This window comes from Falco naumanni, chromosome 7, assembly GCF_017639655.2.
Source record: "Falco naumanni isolate bFalNau1 chromosome 7, bFalNau1.pat, whole genome shotgun sequence".
NCBI classification, from domain to species: Eukaryota; Metazoa; Chordata; class Aves; order Falconiformes; family Falconidae; genus Falco; species Falco naumanni.
Window position 1 is genome coordinate 57,214,400 of NC_054060.1, and position 23,793 is coordinate 57,238,192.

The 23,793-nt window shown below is 38.6% G+C and overlaps 1 protein-coding gene across 1 annotated transcript in view; it reads right to left on the reverse strand.

Annotated features, from left to right (window-relative positions):
- Window positions 1-11,222: 11,222 nt before the first annotated feature.
- Window positions 11,223-23,793, reverse strand: part of STXBP6 (syntaxin binding protein 6) — a 120,106-nt gene continuing 107,535 nt past the window's right edge. The window contains exons 5-6 of the mRNA XM_040601560.1: window positions 17,069-17,226; window positions 11,223-12,394 (exon numbers count right to left, since the gene is read on the reverse strand). Of these exons, the coding sequence (XP_040457494.1) occupies window positions 12,371-12,394; window positions 17,069-17,226 (182 nt within the window). The 3' untranslated portion in view covers window positions 11,223-12,370. The remainder of the gene's footprint in view (window positions 12,395-17,068; window positions 17,227-23,793) is intronic.

Below are 23,793 nucleotides of genomic sequence, written 5' to 3' on the forward strand. Positions count from 1 at the left end.
TCACTTCCATCCTACATGGCCAGGTTTTGTTCTTTCAAAGGGAAACAAAGGGAAAGCAAAAGAGGAGAATGGAAACTTGTTAATCTAACACAAGGCATATATTCAAGCTAATGTTTCACTCTAGAAACTGAAATCTTAGATCCAGAGATGGCCAAGGTATCCTTGATCATAAGTAAATTTTTACTATCCGTCTAAAAACACCTACAACAATAATAATCTTCACCAGGGAATCTGTACTGTATTTGTAATTTACATTTAAGAGGTCAAATTTATAAATTGAAAGTTAGTTTCTATATCGTTGAATGTGCAGCATTATATAAAGGACCACCACAAAATTCTACGTGCTTTGGCAAAACAGTTCTTCAAAGCAGACTTAGTGTGGAATTCACCACTCATGTCTTAATGATTAAGACATGCACAGAAGATTGACAATATATGCCTAATACACAGAGGACAGCAGCAAAAAAGCAATTAAGCACATACTGTAATAAATGAAAATATTTCTTTCAAAAACAGTGCAACTGCTGAACGTGCATCCCTGCAGCAGAAGTGGCAATGAGATTAGAATACTCTTTTCAAAGAGTTTGAAAATACTTGAAAAATGTGTAAATGTTTGTGGACAAGGAAGACAACTTATACTAATTCTGACACATGTATGCTCGATGGCGTATGTTGTTACACAATAACAAATATTGGGATGATAAGTTAGTACCATGCAAAAGAGTAAGACTATTATCTTAATGCAAGCAAAAACCATAGAAAACTACACACACAATTTGTTAATACTGCAAAGTTTTTCCCTTTCCCTGATACTTCATAAAGGAAATAATCAGTTTCTTTAGCAATTCTCACATGAAAGAATTTTATCCTAGCATGCAGCTGGCTAAAAAAACTTTCAACCTCTGATAAATTATAAACTTCTAAAACATCTCTCCCACGCTTCTTTCAATACCAGTAAGTGAAGGAATAATTTTTTTTATGTACACAACAGTTCATACAGCACATCAAAAGACACTGTGGCAGCATGCTCTACCTTTTCAAGAGATACAAAATCTGTTCTGAATCTCCTCTAGGATCCCATTGCCTACACAACAGACTCAAGGTGCATCATCCTTATCATTCATATTAATCACCATGACAGAATTAATAAGAATTGTAAGAAATTGTATTTTCCTCTTAACTTTTATAAATAGACTAATTAAGTCAGTAAGTGCCATTTGACAGTAGAAATGGTTTCTCCTTGCATTATTATTTTTTCTTTTTCAGTTCATCAAAATTCCTGCAGAGAGTGTTGTTCACGTTATGCTTCAAAACCTTCCCAAGAGGGTCTTGAAAATTCTACAGAAATACTGGGCTTACATGGACAAATGGAGTCTACTGCAGCAAAAACAGCTAAGTATTTATTTTGATTATATTTTGTATATTAGCATCTAGAAAGAATACACATAACTCAGGAGATCCGTTATCTGCACTTACAGAGAAGAGAAATGACGTATTGTGAGGAAATTCAGAAAAGGGAGACAAAGAATGATAATACAAACTACTTAAATTGCAATAACTAAAATAACAAGCATTAAGTTATGGCTATGTGACTTCTGCCGTGCAGTGTCAAGCAAGCTTAACTCACCAGTCAAGCTATAAAAACTGGTCATGTGGATTCCTGTAGGCTTTCCATTTGCAAAATAAACCATGCTTGCTTAAAACACAAAGGTTGGGTATCCACAAAAGTAGTTTAAACAAGTTTAATTGGCTAACCCTGAACCCGGTTAGCTGTCAGAATGTAACTGAGGAACTCATTAAACCCTGTATCGGAATTGCTTCTGATGGTGTGCCTGTAACAGCTTTCTAGGGACCAGCTACAGCTGGTAGGATGAAATCTATTGGACTTGCATCTTCCTACTGCAAGATGTTCTTCTGTTTCATTTGAACATACGATTACGTTATTGAGTAGTTATGCCCTGGGTATGCCTGGCAGATAAGTATTTTCATATACTAATGTGATTTTGCTAACTTGCTTCATTATATGCTTTTAATAATTCACATAAGTTCTGTTCTTCATGAAAAGACAGTGTACTTGCATTTTTTTTGTTTGTTTGTTTGTTTTAGACATATTATTTCAAATCTTTGAAGGTTTTTCTGGACACTGTTCTGGTTTTTATACGTCCCATTCAGAAATGCCTTAATGCACTGTACTGAAACTCATGAAAACCTCAGAGATGAAGGAGTCTATGGTTATACAAATAAGCCCACATCTTGGTTTAAACAAAACCACCCTTTACTATCACCACTTCCTAGAAACCCTCTAGCTCTGTGCTCTCTAGGGATTCCAGCCAGCCCTTCTCTTCATTCCCTGCAATTAAAAAAAATAAGATCCCTTATTACTACCATCCCCTCAGCCTTTCCATCATGGTTTTACATTGACTTTATTAGCAAGAAAAATTCTGAAGCTATTTTATTTGGAGAGATCTCTAGATTCCCCTGACACAAGTAGCTGCACTTGCAGTCTGACTTGGGGATTCAGTGTGTCTGGCAAAATGATACTCCGTTGCATTCCAATCCTTGGAATGTCAACAGTATGACAGATTTTAATACGATTTCTAGTAAGATAGGTATTAATATTTACAGAGATAAAGAATTTGATTGGAACTTGGTACAGCTAGAATGGTTTGACAAGTCATTGTAGTTCATAGCGTGTGCTGTCAGCCACTAATCCTGCTATGATCCGTTTCAGATAGAAACTATGCTGTAAAATAAAAAAAATGAAATAAAAGCTTTGTGTCATTTTAATAGTCATATTTATATATGCAATATATAAATATCATATTTAATAGAAGCAAATCTCTGAACTGAAAAATTCCTGATTTGAAGACAGCAGATACTGAAATGTCTCGCTACAGGACAAGGAATATTAGCAGAGCTGGTGAAATATTAATTACCAACACTGCAAAGATTTTTTTTTTTTTTTTATGGAAGGGATGGCCAAAGAATCATAGAACGATTTAGGTTCGAACGGAACTTAAAGATCATCCAGTTCCAGCCCCTTGCCCTGGGCAGGGACACCTTCCACTAGACCAGGTTGCTCAGAGCCCCATCCAACCTGGCCTGGAACGCTGCCAGGGATGGGGCATCCACAGCTGCTCTGGGCAACCTGTGCCATCGCCTCATCATGCTCACAGAAAAGAATTTTTCCTAATATCTGATCTAAATCTACCCTCTTTCAGTTTAAAGCCATTACCCCTTGACCTGTCACTACAGGCCCTTGTAAAAAGTCCCTCTCCAGATTTCTTGTAGGCCCCCTTTAGGTACTGGGAGGCTGCTCCAAGGTCTCCCTGGAGCCTTCTCTTGTCCAGGCTGAACCACCCCAGCTCTCTCAGCCTGTCCTCATAAGAGAGGTGCTCAAGCTCTATTCTATGCTCATCTTCGTGGCCCTCCTCCGGACTCGCTCCAACAGGTCCATGTCCTTCTTATGTTGGGGGTCTCAGGGCTGAACGCAGTACTACAGGTGGGGTCTTATGAGAGCAGAGGGGGAGAATCACCTTCCTCAACCTGCTGGTCACAAAGAACAGTTTCTTTTAATTTTTGACCAATTAGAATGAAAATTAGGACATCCGTTTACCTTTCATTTGGGTTAAACTTAAGCCTTCTGACATTACATTAGCATGATTAGGACTGGAAAAGTTGCTTACAGCATAGGGCATGAAACTTTAAAATGGTTGAGTTAAAGTTGTTACAAGTATACTTTAAAATAAAACCCTATGCTGTTCATTAGAGACAGCTGAAATATTTGATGTTAAAACCAAAGTCCATTTACCTTGCTATTTATAAATTATTCTCTATTCATAATCTTGTGAAATTTCACATGACCTGAATGCCTTGCTTATTTCTTGCATAATAACCACAAATCACATCCTTTTCACAGGCTATCACTTCTCCCCTGAAACGCCAGGTTCTCTTGCCCTTTGAGGGTCAGAGTGGTCTGATCTATCCTCATTTCTTCACTGTGACTCCTTGGTCTCTCCGTGCCTCCTGGGCTCACTGCATGACTTCTCTACTGGGTGTCACCCATGAGTAGTGGTTAAGTCTTGTTTCTAAAACATACTCCTCATCCTATTCCGTGTTGTTCTTTTCAATTCAAATGACAATCCCAATGCTTGATTCCTGAATTCCAAAAGCAGGGACAGGAAAGGCTTTGAACAGCTCTTTAGTTTCATTCAGCTGAGTTAAGAAAACAGCTCAACTTAGGCTGCCTGAAATGCTGTTTGCAGTATGAATTCCTGTAGCCGATACCATTGCAGAATACAAGCATTTCTGATGCTTTATTAGGATTTATCTTCTTTTCCTTGAATTACTTATTCCATGCTTTTAGGAGGGAGGGTTTGTGGGTTTCAAAATGACAGTTTAATGAAAGCTGACACCAAGGCACCCTGCGTGGCTCTGACACAGAGATGCTTTGTTCCTTACACTAAACCAAAGAATGTCAGAAAACTGAGCAAAAGGCAACAGACTTTTTCCTCACAGTTGCTGAAGCCTGTGACAAAAGCCATGCATACACAGCATTCTCCCAAATACCTTAAACTGCATCCTTTCATTGCATTGATACAAATGCATTCAGCCTGAAAGCTGACAGCTTCTTGCACAGTGCTTGTAAAATCCAAGTAGAAAAGCAATGAGATTTTATTGCTGCCTTTGCCCAGCTTTCTCTGGTGTCCCTCTTCTCTAGAAGCATTTTGCAACAACAGATTAGGCTTCGCAGGTAGTGTACACCATGAAAGATACTATATTGCTAGAGCAGGAAGGAAAAAAGAGTCTTTGACAGAAGCCTACTTTTGTTTCTGATGCTTTTAACAAAACAAGAAATTAAAAATATTTCCATTGCAATCCTGACATTTTCTACTAGGAATAGAGAGATCGGGGTTTTATATTCTTAGATCTCTGTTCTATTCCTGCCCATTAATTTACTGTAAATGACTTCTGTGCCTTAGTTTATAGCTGTATGAAAGAAATTTGGTACTTAATTTTGAAATCCTGTTACAGAAGGGTGAAAAATACTACATTCAAGATAAATACCTTGTATTATTACAGCTTCAGCAGAGACTTTGGAGAAAAACCTTTAGCAAGATTAAGGAAGAAACACCCAGGTTGGTGATCTAGCACTCTGAATTTCTGACTATGAAATCTTGTTCTAAATCTTTTCAGATATGCTAAACACCTTCACCAGAAGTTTGCCCTTGCGATGTGAAGTATCCTTATTTTACATGCAGTGCATGTCTACATCTTCATCTACAAACAGTAACAAACTGCAGTCAATAAATAACATAACAGAACACGAGCTGTTCAAACCCCAAATGGCAAGGGCTAAACATCGTAGTTCATGTCAGCCTTAAAAATGCCAAGAGTTTAGCTGTGGAGACATCTTTTAGGATGAGGGACTTGTGAGTAATGAGAGAAAAACATAATGCTGAATATGGAAAGACTGTGCAAAAGGGGGAATTCGTAAAGACAGTCAGGGCAGTAAGGGAAGCCATAAATAACCTTGCACATTTACTGTGCCCAGCACCGCGGGATGGGTTCTGTGAAGCATACCCAGCCAATGAATACGAACACATAACCTCTTCCTTCCCACCTACTTTTCCTCCTTCAATGCCATTGCAGAGACTGCCATACAGAATAAAGAAAAAAGGATTTTAATCTAACACCTACTAAGTTCAGGTAATTAGCAATAGGTAATGATGCTTTCCTCATGAGCGGATGCCAAGAGTTATGAAACCTTGCCTGGCAGACAAATGGTACCTTTCCCAGCTGTCTGTCTTACAAATGATCCGATACGTACTGCTATTATTTCGGTCAGACACTGGCACCTCTGCAATTGTTCATGGCCTCAGTGAAGAATACCGCCTGTCCTGCAGTTGGAGTGCTCAGACTGTTAACAGACCCCTGTTCGGCTTGTCTGAAACGCTGAACTACTGCACATGGGGAAGCACCCGAAAAGCACAGGTAAAGAAAAAACCCAAGGGTACTCACGTTTCTCTAAAAGCAGGTTTTAAAGCCCTCGGGACTGTCCTGAATAAATTTTGCTAGAACTTACTGCTAAAATAGCAGATTATTCTCTACCCACTTGTGAGAAAACACACTAGTGGTGCTTTGATAGTTTCTTGTCTTAGTAGCTAGTATGGGGCTGTGTTTTGGATTTGTGCTGGAAACAGTGTTGATAACACAGGGATGTTTTTGTTATTGCTGAGCAGCGCTCACACAGAGCCAGGGGCTCTTCTGCTCCTCACCCCACCGCACCAGCGAGGGGCTGGGGGGGCACAAGGAGCTGGGAGGGGGCACAGCCGGGACAGCTGGCCCCAACTGACCAGAGGGGTATCCCAGGCCATGTGATGCCATGCCCGGCATATAAAGCTGCGGGGAGAAAGAAGGGGGGTGGGTGTTTGGAGTGATGGCATTTTTCTTCCCATGTACCGTTACATTTGATGGAGCCCGGCTCTCCTGGGGATGGCTGAGCACCTGCCTGCCGGTGGGAAGTGGTGAGTGAATTCCTGTCTTGCTTTGCTTACATGCACAGCTTTTGCTTTCCCTATTAAACTATCTTTATCTCAACCCACGAGTTGTCTCATCTTTTCAGATTCCCTGGCCGTACTACCCGGGGGGAGCGAGCGAGCAGCCATGTGGAGCTTCGCTGCTGGCCAGTGTTAAACCTCAACAACTGGGAAGCCCTCCGCCACTGCTGTCCTCTGCCCTGGGAGCTGCACCATCACAGGGCTGTCTTGCTGGTTATTTCATCACCTCATCTGACTTGCTTACGGGGCGACCCAGACATCTCTAACCCTTCCCTCACCTTGCACATCCTCACCCTCAGGATTTATATAGCTGCTGTTGATTTGCAGCGTGAACCGTGCTTATGCTTCCTATACCTGAAGACCAATACTGGGATGCTTCCGACTGAGCTAAACTCTTTTGCAAGCCTCAAAGGAATGTAGCAATCTATTATTACAGTTAAATGCCACTTATAGGATTGCCAACTCTATCTGCAATACTAAGGATCTCACAGCTGTCACAAACGTTTCCAGATATTGTATTTAATAAATCTGGTAAAGGTTTTGGAAAGAAGGATTCTCATTAAAATCTTTATACTTCCCACAAGGAAATGTACTTTTTGTAGAAATCCTTATTTTTTTGATTATGCTAGTCCAAAGAAAGCTTTACTGTAGCTTTTCTTTTCTTTCTGGAATGGGAGAAACCCCCAACTCACCCATTTGGCTGCAAACCAGCGTGTTGATTCATGTTGCATTTGTTGAAGATTTCCTTTTTGATGTGAAACGCTATCAACATTTTCTGGTATATTTCTGCCACATTTCCTTTCCGTTTCATCCAGAAGAGAATACTTAAGACAAAGTAAAACTCTTTGTCCTCCCACCTTTAGCAGCAACAGAATTTCAACACAATACAGGCTCGAACTTTAGTTCCTCAGCAAAAGTTATCACCATTGTAGCTACCAGAGACCCGTGACACTGTTTAAAATAAGTCAGAATTTTATTAGATGCCTATTCTCTACACTTTCAAATCCATCAGACTTCCCTAGCTAACAAGCTTTTATACCCTTTCACACCCTGAATATCTGGCCTTAACACTGAAGATCTGCCATACTAGTATGCCTCCATGTAACATTGTCCTTACAGAGTTGCTCAGTCATTGTGAAAATAAACAGTAAATTACTTTTTGTGCCTGTAATCCCCAGTCAATCCCTGTCAAGTCTAGCTGCCATCATATTATCTATTAAAAAAATTTACCACAATTTGCATTGCATGTGGTGACAGTAGACAGGTAACAACAAGTCAAATAATAAACAAAAATGTGTAATTGAAACATATACATACCATACAGTGCTTCCAGATGATGTATAAAACAAGTTGAAATGATGTGTCTTGAAGTGGATAGAGATTTCAGAATCACTAGAAAAATTAGTGTTTACGTAAGTTCATGTCCTTACCCCACTTGCAGCTGGCCACTTCCATGAGAAACTAATTTTGAAAAAAAAATAAAGCAAATTTTAATCTGAGACATTGCAATCCTCAGCAAGTACCGGACAGTTCTACTGATCTGCTCCCCACATGAAGCAGTGCATATCTTCATTGAAATTGTGACTTGCAGCTAAGGGTGACAGGCGTCTTAGTTTTTCTCAGTCAAATATTATGCCTTCAGGAGTATGGCAGCAACAATATTCTCCAACACACTCAAGGTATTAGCATATCTTTTACTTAGAAACCCTAACATATTGCATCAGTAAACATTCATACTTGAGCCTCTTCTATGACTCAAAGATAACAAACAAAGCCCCATCATCTTTATCATAAATTACACACAGCAGCAGATTATGCTGATGACTTACGACAATCGTAAGATCAAGCAAAAAATGCTACCATGGGGAAACTGATCTAAGAACATGAACAAAACATTTTCTTTTTCCTATTTTTACAGGATAAATGTACAATAAGTTTGGTAGTTTTTTCCGTGGTTATGAGTAAACTACAGCAAAATGCTGTTCTGATCAAGTTTGTTGCTGATCCACCAAAAATCTGTTTCTTTTACTAAAAGTTTGGGCATTGGGTACGTATAGGATACAGCATTGGATGGATGACATGCATTCTAGCAAAATTCACCTTGTGACTAAAGGAATTTAACTAGTTGACAGCGTTTGTCAAAAGGACATTTTTGAGATTAGGATCTTAGGGACCACGTTTAAGCCTGAAAAAGAGATGGTGGCAGTCAGTGCATATTTGCTAAGATTTTTCTGCAAGCAGCTCTCATGCAAATGTATGGGACTGCTTCTCTGTGTGTAGAATTTTACCTTTATAGTTTTGCTACCACAGGGAATTAAAATTGCTTTTGTTTTGATAAAAAATTATCAATAAAATTAGACTGTCAAAAGAAAACAGTAACAATTTCAGAATAAGCATTTCATAGCAAATTGAAAACAAATTAACAGTTTTTTAACCTGTACAACCTTTAGGTAGGATGCTAACTTGAATCTGTGTTACCCGTTGTCTGGAATCTGCTTTGACATGAAATCCTTCAACCGAGTTCCCATTACTTTAATTACAGTATTCCACCTAGAGAAAGTTTTCATCAGTACAGTGGAAATGAATTTTAATTCAGTTTTGCTAGAGTGAAGCACAATTCTGCTAGAGTTAAATATAAAAATGTTATTTGAAAATAATTTGCATTTTGAACAGACGAATAATCAAAAGACAGTTTTCTTTTCATCACAGTTAAAGTATTTAATGACAAAATCAGGGTTTCCAGTAATGACTCAATAGAGCAGGTCCCACTTTTTTTTTCCCCAGCATGGCATGAAATAATTTCTACATCTTTGAGAACTTCCAAGGAATTGATTACAAGAGATACCAGCAAGTACTACAATTCTGATGTATCATAGCAAAACCTATCTACCTTTTAGATCACTTTTTAGAGAGCACATTTTTGTTAATATTTCACATAATGCACAACTTTTGCTAGACACAAAAGTAGCCTTTTAAGACAGAGTTTGCAGTACAGTAGTCAAGTCTAACAATACATTGTTATTCTTTGCAGAACTTTAAAAAGATAAAGAAACTATTGATGTTGTTACAATTTACAAATACATTCTTTCATAGGAAACATTAACCTGAATTATAGTGTATGTTATGTACATAACTATCTAATACCACTAGGTTGTATACGCTACAAGCGAAGTTCCAGAAGGAAATTGCAATGCTGTAAGATTTACCTTTGGATAGACATTTATACACCTCTGGGTTGGTTTTTTTTTTTCCTAAAAACTACCAAAACTTGTAGTTTAATGCACAGCAAGAACAAAGTAAACACACAGACAAATCGCTTTTCCTTCATTTAATAACACTAGGCTACTTAGGATTCCCATAGTAAATGGCTTTTGATGGTTGGATAAAAGTCCTGAGTTATGATACATAAGACAAAACAATTAACTGGAGGATATATTAAAAAAATATGCCGAAAACCTGTCAGTGGGACTGAAGTAATGTTTTATAACAGTTCAGCTCACAAAAGGTCTGGAACTTAGCAGTGCAACTGTGACCTTGTCCTGCCCAGCTGATATTCCTGTAAACACTTGAAAACCTATGCCTTTTTATGTGAATTTAGACAACTAATTCTTTTCAGGTTTATCTGATCTGGGTCTTACACATTTATTCTACATTACTGACAAGCTTAGAAGACCAACTAGATGGCAGCAGTTCAAAACCTATGCCTTCTTTCTCTCAAGAGAAAGGCTTGTGAGGTTAGCAGCAGAATATATAGTTAAAAAACTAAGGGTGGAAAAGATGATGACAGAAAAGAGCTAAGTGCTCAAAAATGTACTCCCTGACCGATTTCTAATGCAGCCGATTTTAAAATGATAACGTAGCGTTTTTTCTCTAGCAGAAGTTTAATTTCTAACGAGGGGCTGTTTTTGTGGTTAATTTTCAGAAATACCCATAGTTATAATGATAGCACTCAGAAAGCTACTGACATTTCCAGGGCAAGCATTAATTGTCTGTAGTGCAAGAGTGCTGAGAACTCATGTTGTTAATGAGCCTGTTCTGATTTATAACACATGTGGCCAAATTCCTTTTCAATTGATGGTGCTGGGTGTAGTCACTGTTACAAGTTGATGCTAAATAAATCTAAATGATAGTAGGGTACTACACAGATGACATATTTACCCCTTCTTGCAATTCCCAGTGTGAAATTAAATAAAAAGCTTCATACAAAACAGTTCAAATGACAGGAAAAAAGAAGATTTAAAGTTTGAATGCAATCAGTTAATTAGTCGGTGTCTTTAGTTCTGTGAGAATGTTTTCCTAAAGCCAAGCATCTTTGTACAAAATGGGTATTTTCAAGAGATTTTCAGTTACTCCAGCTTGCAGTAACAAAAATATTCTCAATTACTACAGAAGATTTTATCTCTCTTACAAGCAGTGCTCTGAGAATTTTAAAGTGTCTTTAATAATGCAAAAATCTTATTCTACATTGAAAATGAAAACTACAGTACATTCATATAATGCCAGCTTCCTGGCCGTCTGTTAAGATGAGGACAAAAATGAAGAGCAGGCATCATCAGAGGATGAAGGTTGAAACTTCTGCTAGGATTTCTGTTTCTAGCTTACCGTTAAAAAAAACAGTGCAGCATCTTTTTTCTTTTTTTCTTCATTCTAGAAGCATACCAGAACATCTTCAAAAATGTTAAGAAAACAGTTGTGAAGGAAAAGGGTAACCTACTTTAGCAAAAGAATACAATGCGTATATTGCATATAGTGAATACAGAATGAAGTAGGGAGTCACCCTTCCAGTGAAAATATATATTGAAAACTGAGACCCAAACTAGAACTTAAAATTCTAATGTACCAAGACATGCTTTTTGAAAGCCACTATACTAAAAATCAGACAACTAGCTAACACAAAAGTCATTCCAATCAGGCAAATATTTGAAGTGTTCCCAAAAATTCTTACTGTAGAATTTATGAAAACCAAATGCCTTGGAAAACAGTGCATTCTCATTTTCCCAGGCCTCTGCATTCTCATTCATATAGGCCTTTCACCACACAATCACAGGTTAAAAAGAAAATGAAATGTTATTTCATACCAGATTGCCAAATTCTAGATTGTATTTGAGGCATAGCTATGGGTTTGTAGATGTAAACATTACTTTTTTCCTCAATTTTGAAACCTCAAGCATACATTCTGTAGGTTTCATTATACTACTCAAATAATCAGTCCAGAGGGGAAAACAGAATATGCAAAATGCAAATATGAATGCAATTCAGATATGTGCTTCTGAATGCTGGTGATGGCATATGAAAACTTCCTACACTGGGTAGAAGAAACAAGTTTTTCTGTTTCCCAGGACAAATCAGTCTATTCTCCCCTATAGATACAACCCCAGGTGTTTAATTCCAACATTCACATTCCGCTGATGCTACATAAAATGAAGAAAAGTGTACCCTTTCTTTGGATGTTATTTCCACACATACGTCCACAACCAGTTAAATATTTTTCTGTACAACTGGGGAAGAATACTACTATTTTAATCCTGATCAGCTTGCCATTTGGTCCAGTTCCCCTGCTTGCTTTCACTCCTGTAACAACTGAAGTACAGGTAGAAAGTACTGCAGGACTGTGTAGCAGTATTACAAAAGAGGAACAAAAGTAAGTCAAAAAGGTAGAAATGCAACACTTTTTCCTGCACAGAAACTGAAATAATGCATCTCCACTGAACTTGAAGGAAAAAGCACACAGAAGTCTGGATCTCCTGTAAAAGTTGCTGAATGTAGCCTTTTCAGTTTCTCTTGGGAAGATTTCAACTTTGAGCAGTATCTCAGCATTTGTGCTTCATGGCAAGCTGAAAAAGAAAGAAAAAAAAATGAATTAAAAAGTCATCACATGTAATGATAGCTATATGAAGCTTTATGTGGTTATAGTCTGGATCAGAAGAGTTAGTAGACCATTCTCTAAAAGATGCCTGAAATCCGTAACTTCTCTGCACAGAGATATGTAGTTGCTCCTTTGCTGTGACGGATAGGCAAAGTCTCCCTTTGCTATGCTGAGGCAGCAGGATTTATCTGCTTTCACAGCTCTCTCTCCCACTGTTCCATTATTTTGCTATCTGTGAGGAGGACTAGAGCAAGACGCTAGAAACAAAGACATGCTTAAAACCAGTAATTTCAGCCTAGTGATTTGGATTGTTAAATACAATCAGAAACTCTAGACAAGTAATTTAAAACACCTGTTCAGCAGCTCTGCCACTACATAATGATGAAAAATTAAGGACTGATTGCCTTTCTACCTCTGTGATTACCAATAATTTCAATTTCAAATAATCCCAAAGTGGACTTAAAAGTGGGAATGAGAGGGAGAAGAAAGAGCTAAAGTGAGTTAAATCCTGCATAAAAAGAGCAGACAAACTGACTTTGGCAAACCAAGAGGACAACCTGGGTTTAGGCTGTGTCTAATAAGAAACTGGTATCTGTAGATAATCGCACACTAAAAAAGCAGAGATAAGCAAACGCTCTAGGCAGTTACCTAGAAACCACAACTCGTAGGGGAACTTAACATTTCCTCATTTTCTGCCAGTGAAATGCTAACCAATAAATGACTCAAATTTAATTGACCTAAGCCTTTGATACACAAGGACCTGGTCATACACCCTTTTAAGAAAATTATTATTTGTAGAGATATACTGCAAAGCCATTTCAGCGTGAAAGAACTCCAACCAACACTTCCTCCCCTCAAACAAGATTTGTTTTTCAGAAAAAAAACGCTGGGGAAGCTTTCAAGCCACTGCTCCCCAAGCCTGCAGCGTTGTGTGGGGCTGTTGTGACCCAAGTGCAGGACCCAGTGCTTAGCCTTTCCAAGACTCACACAATTGGCCTCGGCCCATCAATGTGGCCTGCCCAGATCCCTCTGCAGAGCCTTCCTGCCCTCAAGCAGATCAACACTCCTGCCCAACTTGGTGTCATCTGCAAACTTACCGAGGGTGCACTCGATCCCCTCGTACAGATCACTGGTAAATGTATTAAACAGAACTGGCCCCAGTACTGAGCCCTGGGGAACACCACTTGTGACCGGCCACCAGCTGGGTGTAACTCCATTCCCCACCACTCCTTGGGCTCAGCCATCCAGCCAGCTTTTCACCCACCAGACAGTACACCTGTCCAAGCCATGAGCAGCCAATGTTTCCAGGAGGATGCTGTGGGAGATGACGTGAAAAGTTTTACTAACGTCCATGTAGACAATAACCACAGCCTTTCTCTCATTCCCTAGGGAGGTCACCTTGTCATAGAAGGAGACCAGGTTAGGAGCAAGACCTGCCTTTCATAAACCCATGCTGTCTGGGCCTGATCCCTGGGTTGTCCTACACACTCAGGCTGATCTGCCCCGTAACCTTCCCTGGCACCGAGGTCAGGCTGACAGGCCTGAAGCTCCCCGGATCCTCCCCGCCCTCCTTGTCATCTGCTGTCACATTTGCTGACCTCCAGTCAGTCAGGACCTCCCTGCTGAGCCAGGACTGCTGATACATGATTGCAGACAGCTCAGTGAGGACTTTGCCAGCTCCCTCAGTACCCCTGGGTGGATCCCTCCTGGCTCCATAGTCCTGTGTGTGTCTTAGTGGTGCAGCACGTCACTGACCATTTCCCATTGTGTTATGGGGTCTTCATTCTGCTCCCTGCCGCTGTCTTTCAGCTCAAGGGGCTGGGTACCCCAGGAATAACTGGTCTTACTTTTTACTGTCTTACTATTAAAGACTGAGGCAAAGAAGCATTAAGTACCTGAGCCTTTTCCTCAGCCTTCATCAGTATCTTTCCCCCGGCATCCAATAAAGGATGGAGATTCTCCTCAGCCCTCCTTTGTTACAATGTATTTATAGAAACATCTTTCATTGTCTCTTATGGCAGTAGCCAGATGAAGTTCTAGTTGGGTGTTGGCCCTTCCAACTCTCTCCTTGCATAACCTCATGCCATCCTTGTAGTCCTCCTGAGTTGCCTTCCCATTCTTCCAAAAGTCATAAACTCTCCTTTATTCCCCTGAGTCCCAGCTGAAGCTCTGTTCAGCCAGCCCAGCCTTCTTCCCCACCAACTCGTCTTCTGGCACACGGGGACAGTCTGCTCCTGCACCTTTAGAATTTCCTTCCTGAGGAATGCCCAGCCTTCCTGGAGCCCCTGGCCCTTCAGGACTGCCTACCGAGGGATGTTATCAACCAGGCTGCTGAACAGGACATAGCCTGCCCTCCAGAAACCCAAGGTAGCAGTTCTGCCAACCCCCCTCCTTAAAAGCTCTTCACTGTTACTGTTTTGCTAGAAAGTAACAATTTTGCCATTTAAGCAACACTCAGCTAGACCTTGCTTTACTGGTTTCACGGGATTAATATGCTTTCTTTTGTGTACAAACATCTAAGGTCTGAGTAGCAGGTGCCCCTCAAAGACCTACCCAGAGGAACATTTAACAATGAACAACATTGTACTTCCTAAATGCTCCACAAAACCCCAACAAGATGCTCTTTCAAAGCAAAGCATGCCACCACAAAATAACAGTCTCTGTAACCTAATACATTCCGGGGCGGCTGCCCTATGCGTTTTTGGGAGATAACTGTTGAGAAACAGCAGGACTACTGCACCTTTAAGACACAATTCAAGATGTGGGACACCAATCCAAATAAAATTGCAAGAAAACAAGTGTTGTAGACCGCATTTTACTGTTATCTTTATGATCATTAAGATGACAAGTACTAATCTGCAGTCCTCTAAGAACTAAACTACAGTTTGTTTTCTTCCAATACAAAGATGTGATTTTCTTGTTAAAAAGACATACCCCAAGTATTTATTACAAATCCTTAACTATCAGCCACTGAAAGGCAGTTGGTAGTAGGGATAGTTTCAATAGCACATGGCCTCACACTCACCTGAGGAAGACTGGTAATCTGTAGAACTGGAGTGGCAGAAAGATTTCATAAATCTCAGCCCAGCACACAGCCCAAATGGAAATCATCCTTTCCTATTCTGCACCACTTAAGACACTTCCTGCAGAAACTGTTCTTACTGCCACAGAGACACGTAAACTGAAATGACTATGTACAAAATCCCGATTGAGAATTTTCCCACACCTTTTATTTGATAAAAACAAAAATAAATCCTTCTATTGTGGACGTTTTTATCTTATCCACCATTCCTGCTATGTTACCCTAGAGTTTTTGTTTTGGATTATTATATCAGGACTTTGTAAAGCTTTTGTTCTAAATATGGTACAGCACAGTCTATCAAAGATGGCATTTTTCTTGTAATACTGCATCTTCTAATCCTGAGAATTTTAAAATAAGACTTCCCAAATAGAATCTGTTGAAAAGATTAGTTTCTGTTCACAGCATGACCTCATCTGTGGAACTTCTGTTCTGCACATGTGGAAGACGAAAGGGCAAGACACACTAACGAAACCTATTCAAATCTTAATCGAGATTCATAGCAGCCCAATTATCAGAGGCATTTTTCATTTTTTAACTCCCTACCAAGCAGCACTCTATGGTTTACTCTAAAGCAGCAAACCTTTTGCCCCCTATCCTAGCAGCAGTGGTAGCTGCTGTTTATGGTTGGTTATCTAAGTTGGCACAGTTATCACTAGGGGTGGTGTGGGTGGTGTATTAGGTCGAAGAATCCAAGAGCAAGCTCGTACCATACTCAGGCCACTAAGCTGAACCATACTAATCTAAATGAACTACAAAGTAAAGGATTATCCCAGTAAATATTAAAGTTGTTCTGTGACATTTTAAAGACTCAAGACAGAGGTTTGTATAAAACCACAAAGTATCAATCTAGGATTTCTAGTGTTAATACATTAGCCAGGAATTTTTTTGGCATAAGCATGATAAAGACTAATAAGTGTGCTAAGCAGCAAAACTATCAAACTCGCATGCAGAACATGAGCAACCATTTTAGAAAATGTCTACCTTTTTTTTTTTTTTTTTTAAAAGAATATTTCTGCTGTGGATGTGTTAGCCTTCAAACTGAATGCTATGGATGCCTAGAATGTCTGTCACAGCAGTGACAATCAGCACCATTACACACATGCAGAAGTAACAGGCATAGTATGATCAATACCTTTCAGGAAATGTCCACACTTTCCTGAAATGGAACAGTTCCTCAAGATCCCCATAAATGACATTTCCAGATAAAAAGACATGTCTTCAGAAACAGTCACAGACCTATGACGGCTTATCAAAGGGGACTAACAACAATTTCACCATACTGCTGCACAAAGTATAAGGAACAGTATCAAACAGTGGGAAGACAGATTTGAAGTATGCTTCAGGAAGGTAGTTTTAATTCAAATGGAAATGCAGCAAACCTCACACCTATGTGCAGATGTTATAAATCGGAAATCTGTCAGGTGAGGAACAGTATCAAGGAAAACAGCAAGCTGTTTGTAAATGGTGACTGACTGCAATTCTTTCTAGAGCTTCCTCCTCTCAAAACAAAGGAATGTGTGACTTTAACCTACTGAGAGCCTGAACCCACCAAAGCCTTACCTTGTGTGCAGTTTCTGCAAACTGCTGAGCGCTGTTTTTCAACTCCTCCGTTTTTTCTTCTGCTCGACCTAGCCTTTCACCACGCTCATTCAAAGCCTGACTTGCCTTCTGTACTGCACTTGTCACACTGTCTGCTGCTGAATGGAGTATACTGTTACCTGCAATATCAAAAGAAACTATTAGAATGCCCACATATATATATTTACACCTGGTATAAAATACAATTATTTTATTTTATAATCTTCTAGAGTCGATGTGTTATGTGCTGGTTTACCATGTAGTTCTATTTTGGTTAATGGGCCAAGTTACCTTTTTCTCACACAAACTGTATTATTAGCAAATTATAAACAAGTACCATATGGCAATGTACTACTTGGGGAACATAAGGAAGCAGTGGACATAACTTAGCTATGCAGTATTGTTTAAGCTTCACGCTCATACAGCATTTCAGAAAGCTGTTCTACTAAATCAGTTAAATTGTTCACAAGCGCACACAGCTTCTTCACAGCACTCAAATTAATATAGATTAACTGGCTTCAGAAGTTACGCTGTTTCCCTAGAGAATAAATGATTGACACTGCAGGACACATCTGCATGAACTCACCATTTTTTTCCATATTATAATTATTGCAACAATATTTCATTTACAAATGCACCCCAAACACTATTGCTACAGTTATTTTATGCTGCTCTGGTCTCTCTCCCTTCTCCATGCGGTGCACCAGCTGTATTTCATGTGACAGCATACTCTATTTAAACCTCAGTATTTAAAGTCCCAGCATGGCTCAGTATCTTCTAAATCTTTCACTTTACCATCCAAGTCAACTTATCAGTTTCTTCGTTTCTTCTCTGGCACACAATGTAGTAGTTTCTTCAAGTGTTCAACAGAACTGCATTCCTCCTCTACATTTATCCCTTTTAAATGCTCACTCTTTTCAGTACTCCTTTCTCTAGTGCTTCTGAACAGAAGCGATTATGCTCCTTCTGGAATGAACTGCTGATGAGTTGTGTAATACGAACCACAGTACAAACTGAAATCTCTTCAGATAAATTAACACATTGTCAGTATGAATTGGTACACACTAAAACACGTGTGCGACAAAAAGAAGTTTTGGTATCTCCTTTAACCTTTTCAGCAAAAGGACTAGTACAAATTCAGCTTTTCACAATGCAGTAGTCCCTTGGTATCTTCCACAAGGTTTAAAACTTCATCTACCTTACAGGGAATTTGTTGTTCAGATATATACAAAGGCACTGTAAGAGCAAGAAAACCAACACAGATAGAGCACTAACCTCCAGGCATGCCGTTGCTGCCTGTTTTCTGAACTGCCCCAATACTGTAATCACACAGAGCCTTTTTTCACAGCATTAAAGCCAATATGTAACATTTTAAAATTAATTATGCTGTTTAAGGTACAAAACTAGTTCAACACAGGAGGCCAAACCAAGTATTACAGTGTATCTCCTGTTGTAACAAAGTCTGCTGTTCTTACAGACAAAGAAAGACAAGTGAAAATAAACACAAACCTACTGTTTTTGTCGTTAATCTGAAAAGCACATCTACTTCAAAAATATTGCCAGGTTAAAAAAGAAAAGGCAAACATTAATTTGAAGGGTTATTTTGCTATTAGTTTCATAAGGAAAAAGAGGAACAAAAGACCCACTCAGACTTATTTTAGAGACAGTACTTTCCTTAGAAACAGCAAACAAACAATGAAGAGTGGAACTGAAGGTTGCCCCAGGTGGCCTCCAGAACAACAGCACAAGCTGCGCATGCAGGAACTCTGGAGATAAGAAATTGCCTTAAAATTTTATTAAAACAAAACACAACTAGTATCAAACTATGGAGCTGAGGGAGGGACCCAAGAACCTACACACAATGACTCACATACCATGAGTCAATATGAGAAGTATCAAACAAAGAGCAACCTGGCCTCCTGTATACCAATGCTGTTAAATTTTTCACATCAGTAATTAAAAATAATGGATGTATAGGATGTGGAACAGCTACAGGTTTGTTTTTTTTCTATTGTTGCATGGAACAAATAGGCTGCACTTAGAAAAGGAAAATAACGATTGGCATTAATATTCAAGAGATGATTATTTGCAAATACTGTGAGCTAGAATTTACAGAGACAGAAATAAAACTTGAAAAAACATTGTCTCTCTTCAGACACTGAGGAGTACAATATTAAACCCAAACAACTTTATTGTACACTTCCTTACTTCAAGATTTTTCAGTCAATTGTTATTTTGTTCATAATTTGCTCATTTAAAGCCAGTTCTTAGGAAGTTATTTTGGCTTCTGTTCAGGGGTAGCTTTTCCAACACACACATGCACCGGGCAACACTGCACTGGAAATAGTTTCCCTTTTTTGGTGGTGTGATCTAAAGGCTTTATTTAACCTCTTGCATAGATCAGTGCTAGTTTTCTAGGATAAAAAACTGATTTTTAAAAGCTGTCAACACTGTATTAAGTCTGTTGCTGCTTTATAAGATCACAAAGCTTCTGCTGAATTCAAGAGAGGCAGGGTACCTGGATAGCTTCATAAAACTAAGCATCTTCTGAAGTCTTAAAACGTGCTGGGAAGTAGAAGTTAACATGTTGCTGACTTTCTGTCAATGGCAACAGGAAACTGAAGAATGAAAATATTCTGCATTTTCTATATCCCTGAAAACATCAGGGTTTGTGAGAAAAGATTGATATCTTTCTCCACATTGTTTTCAACAGAGAAGAACAAAATTGGAAGTTTGGCACAATAGTAATTATTTTTCTCTCTAGCTGATACAATGCTGTGTTCTCTCCAAGTAAGATCTGCTGTATTTTTCTATGGGCAGTGACTTGCAGAAGCCAGCGTTCTGAGAGTGTTTTGGAGAACTACTTTTGGATAATCTTTTCCAATGGAATGTCAGTAAAACAATTAAAAAATCCACCCTAATCTATGAGCAACACAGAAACCCATGTGTCAGTAGTTTACTGAATTTCATCAGTGTATTTCTAGAGCATGTGTAGGTGGTTGCTGGTATGACTGACTATGCCTCGTCCCCATATTAGTATCACTGCAAGAATAGCAACACTTGTACTGGAGGTATTAAAGAATCATTTCTGTGAACAATCACCTACAACGTGCAAAACATTTAAGCTGTTCTTCAGGAGGGAACTACTGTGAATCAAGCTCTCCAGAGAAGTTTGTTCTGTGACTGAGAAAGGAAACCTGCCTGAACTGTACCCACTTTAGTGTGAACTTATGCCAGCGAGTTGCACTGAGCCACTGAAGAAAAACCTAAAGAAACATGACTGTTAATATCTCTTTCCTAGAGTCTGGAAAGACTGTTTTCATCTTTGCCTATTTTCACCAAAGATGAGACAATTGCTGTTAACCACTTTTTAAAATTTTAAATTTTTTTCCCCTCTATGAAGAGTCTGAAGGATTTCAGGACTTCTCATCTATGAGGTTAGAGACACAAGTTTCTCAATGGAAGACTTTCAACAGCTTTTCACATATATCTTCTCAGGAAAGAGATTCTGTAACACTTACAAGATGAGAAAGTCACCACCAAAATATGGGTACGGATCAGCTACTGTTCTGAGTTTGATTTAGTAAGAAAGAACTCAGATTGTTCCCAAGATACTCAACTTCAAGGGCCTGCAGTCTCAAATTTTGCATGGCTAGTCTTCATTGTGAGCAGAGAGAAAAAGCATTGCTGCTTTTTCTAAGGTATATGGAGATCCATTTTTAGAGCACACATATCTTTTGTAGCTCTGTAGAACATACCCCAGCAGTTAAGACTACAGACTTTTCTCTTTCAAGTAAACATGAGGGGATAATAGAAAAGTTTACATACTCTGTCATTTTATTAAACGGCTTTTTTTGAAGTCTCTACTAAGGGCAAGCACACAGCTTTTCGCTATCTAACAGTATATGCAGACTCACTAAGTGGAGCAAATATTAGCAGATAACATGGGGGAAATATGTATTTATACCGAGCTTAATATAAAGCACTAGGTTAATATTACTTTCTAGTACCAACAAAACACATACATTTAGGCCAACTTCAAGTCTGAAAGTAAACAAATCAAGCTTAATTCAGTGGGTTTCTTTAGCCTAATTTTACTATATATAAAAGCACAGAAACATACTCCTAATTTATTTTCAGTTACTCAAACAAGTGGCTCAATAAGGTCACTTCTAATACAGCTTTTAACTTCTGTAATACTTTTTGTCTTACGGTCTGAAGCTGTCTACCCAGAGGAAAAGAAAATGCAAATTTCCAAATCAATCAATAGCTACACATTGGTAATCCAATTTTCTACGCAAATTACACATTTGGTTTTGAATTTGCTGTAGTGAAATACAAACTGTCGGAATTAAACTCCCCTCCCCCCCAAAAAAATAAATTAGTGACCTGTCTAATTATACATAACTTTACTGGGGTCCCAAAGCGCCAAAATAGCAGAAGGGCATCGACCCCTGGGCGAATGCTTTATACCAGTGACCCCAGCAGTGTTACTTGCTTATGGACATAAAAACTGAAGAAATACACTTTGCAGGAAGTACCGCAACTCTCTTTCAGACTAATTTTTGAATTTTTGTCTTATGATTACAAGCTGTATCAGAGGGTCTTGCAGCCCATGAAATCAGGTGACATTGCTTTAGGCCTTTATCATGCAAAAGAGAAAACTACATCCTTAAACCACCATATGCAGTACCTGAAAGATGTAGAGATACTACCCATCAATCAGCATAGGAACTGCTCTATTTGTTGAAGAAACTAATTGGCCTCTAGAGACACCATTATTTAGTTTGCATGATTTGTTTTATCACACATTCCCAAAAGGTTCACCACATTCTCTATTAGCTATATCAAATGTATTTTAGTTCATTGCAGGGATTTATCTGTACATTAGTGATAAGACTCTACAGTGACTGACTCTTAAATGCAAGCATTCACTCTTTAATTACATATGCATTAATACAGCATTTAGCTACTAACTTCTGAGAAGGAAATAAATGCAATTAGTTATGATAATTAAGAAGTTCCATCTATGACATAAAAACTTTTTTTTTATTGAAAGAAAACAGGTATTTCTATTTCCCGCTGAATTGCATAAAACCAGACCTGTGTCACTGAATAAACATTAAAAGCATAATGGCAATCAGTTCAAGCTCATTTACAAGACCACCTCATCACAACACAATTAAATAGTATGTGTAGGCATATAGAATACACTCAGATGTACTGGTGCCACTAAAAGTTCAACATAAGTTTGGAAACACTGACTGTAAACACAAAGAATGACTTCTTTCTCCTTCATTATTTTGTGTTTTGTTAACTGCCTGTGCACTCATCACTTAATCAAAATCATTGAACAATTAAAATATCAATACAAAATTATACGACTCTAGGGAGAAGAGAAAGGTGCTGAACAATATAGAATGAACATATCCTTATGACAGAAGGAAGCATCACAGAGATGCTTTTTGTAAGCACGAAAGTGGTCTGAAGAAGGGAAGAGGCTATAGAGTATAGCAACATCTCTCTTTCCCAGTTACTTCAAAACACTTCCTGAAAATGCAGTTTAAATTGAAAAAAGTCAAATACTAAAAAATGAAAAACATACAATAAGAGGGGAAGAGATTAATATAAATTTTGGTTTCCTGACAAAGAATGGTGAAAGAGAACTTAAGACTGTATTTCTAATTATAGCTAGAAATTACTTTCCAGTTTACTTCATCAGTTTACCTCATCACTCCTCAAAAATGGAGGTGACAAAGGCAGAATGTAACTTCAAGGGGGAATCTTTAAAAATAAATAATCTTTTTAATTAACGATGATCCTTTTGACTTTTGTAACAGACCAGATTTAAATTCTTTTAAGTTACAGCAGTTTTCTAACCCCTCATACCAATGATTATTAGATTCTATGTACACACATACAATTTGATTAAATTATAAATAAAGTTACAACACCTCTCCCTCCAGTTTGCTAATATTTTGATCTTGTGTTCGCAGGTTCCAAATCTTACCAGCAAGTCACCTAAGCATAGCAAATATGCTCAAGACAAATAGTAATTTCAGCTCAAGTACCTCTGTGATTTTTAAAGATAATACAACTATTTTTAAATGAACTTCAGAAATATAATAAAGTTACATTTTTCCCTTAAAGAACCACAGTTAACTCCTTAGGTCTCTCTTAGCACCTCATCCTCTCATCCAGGCTGTTAAATGGCATGGGCTTTGGTGCTGACTTAAAATGACTACCAATAATAACTAGCTACCATTTGGACTTGGACCTGCTGACCATTACCCCTGAAGTCCACCCACCTTGCTGTCCACCTATCCAGTTTGTGTTTCCCCAGCTTTACTATGACGATGCTAGAGGAGTCAGTGTTGAATGCCTTGTTGAAGTCAAGGAAAAGGACATCTGCTGCTCTCCTTTCATCCACCAAGCCAGTCACTTTATCACAGAAGACAAGCTGGTTGGGAACAATTTGCTTTTAACAAGTCTCTGGTGCCAGCACTCCTTGCCTTCTGTTTGTCTAGAAAAACTTTTTACAAGGATTTGCCCAATAGTCTCAGAAAGGTAAAAAATGTATTTCAACTAGCAACTGAAGTTTTCATCACAGAATAATTACCTGGTTCAAAAAATTACTAATTAACAAAGCTTCTGTATGGATGCAAATAGAACTCAGACTCATGAAAACCTCATTTAACCTCCAGTCC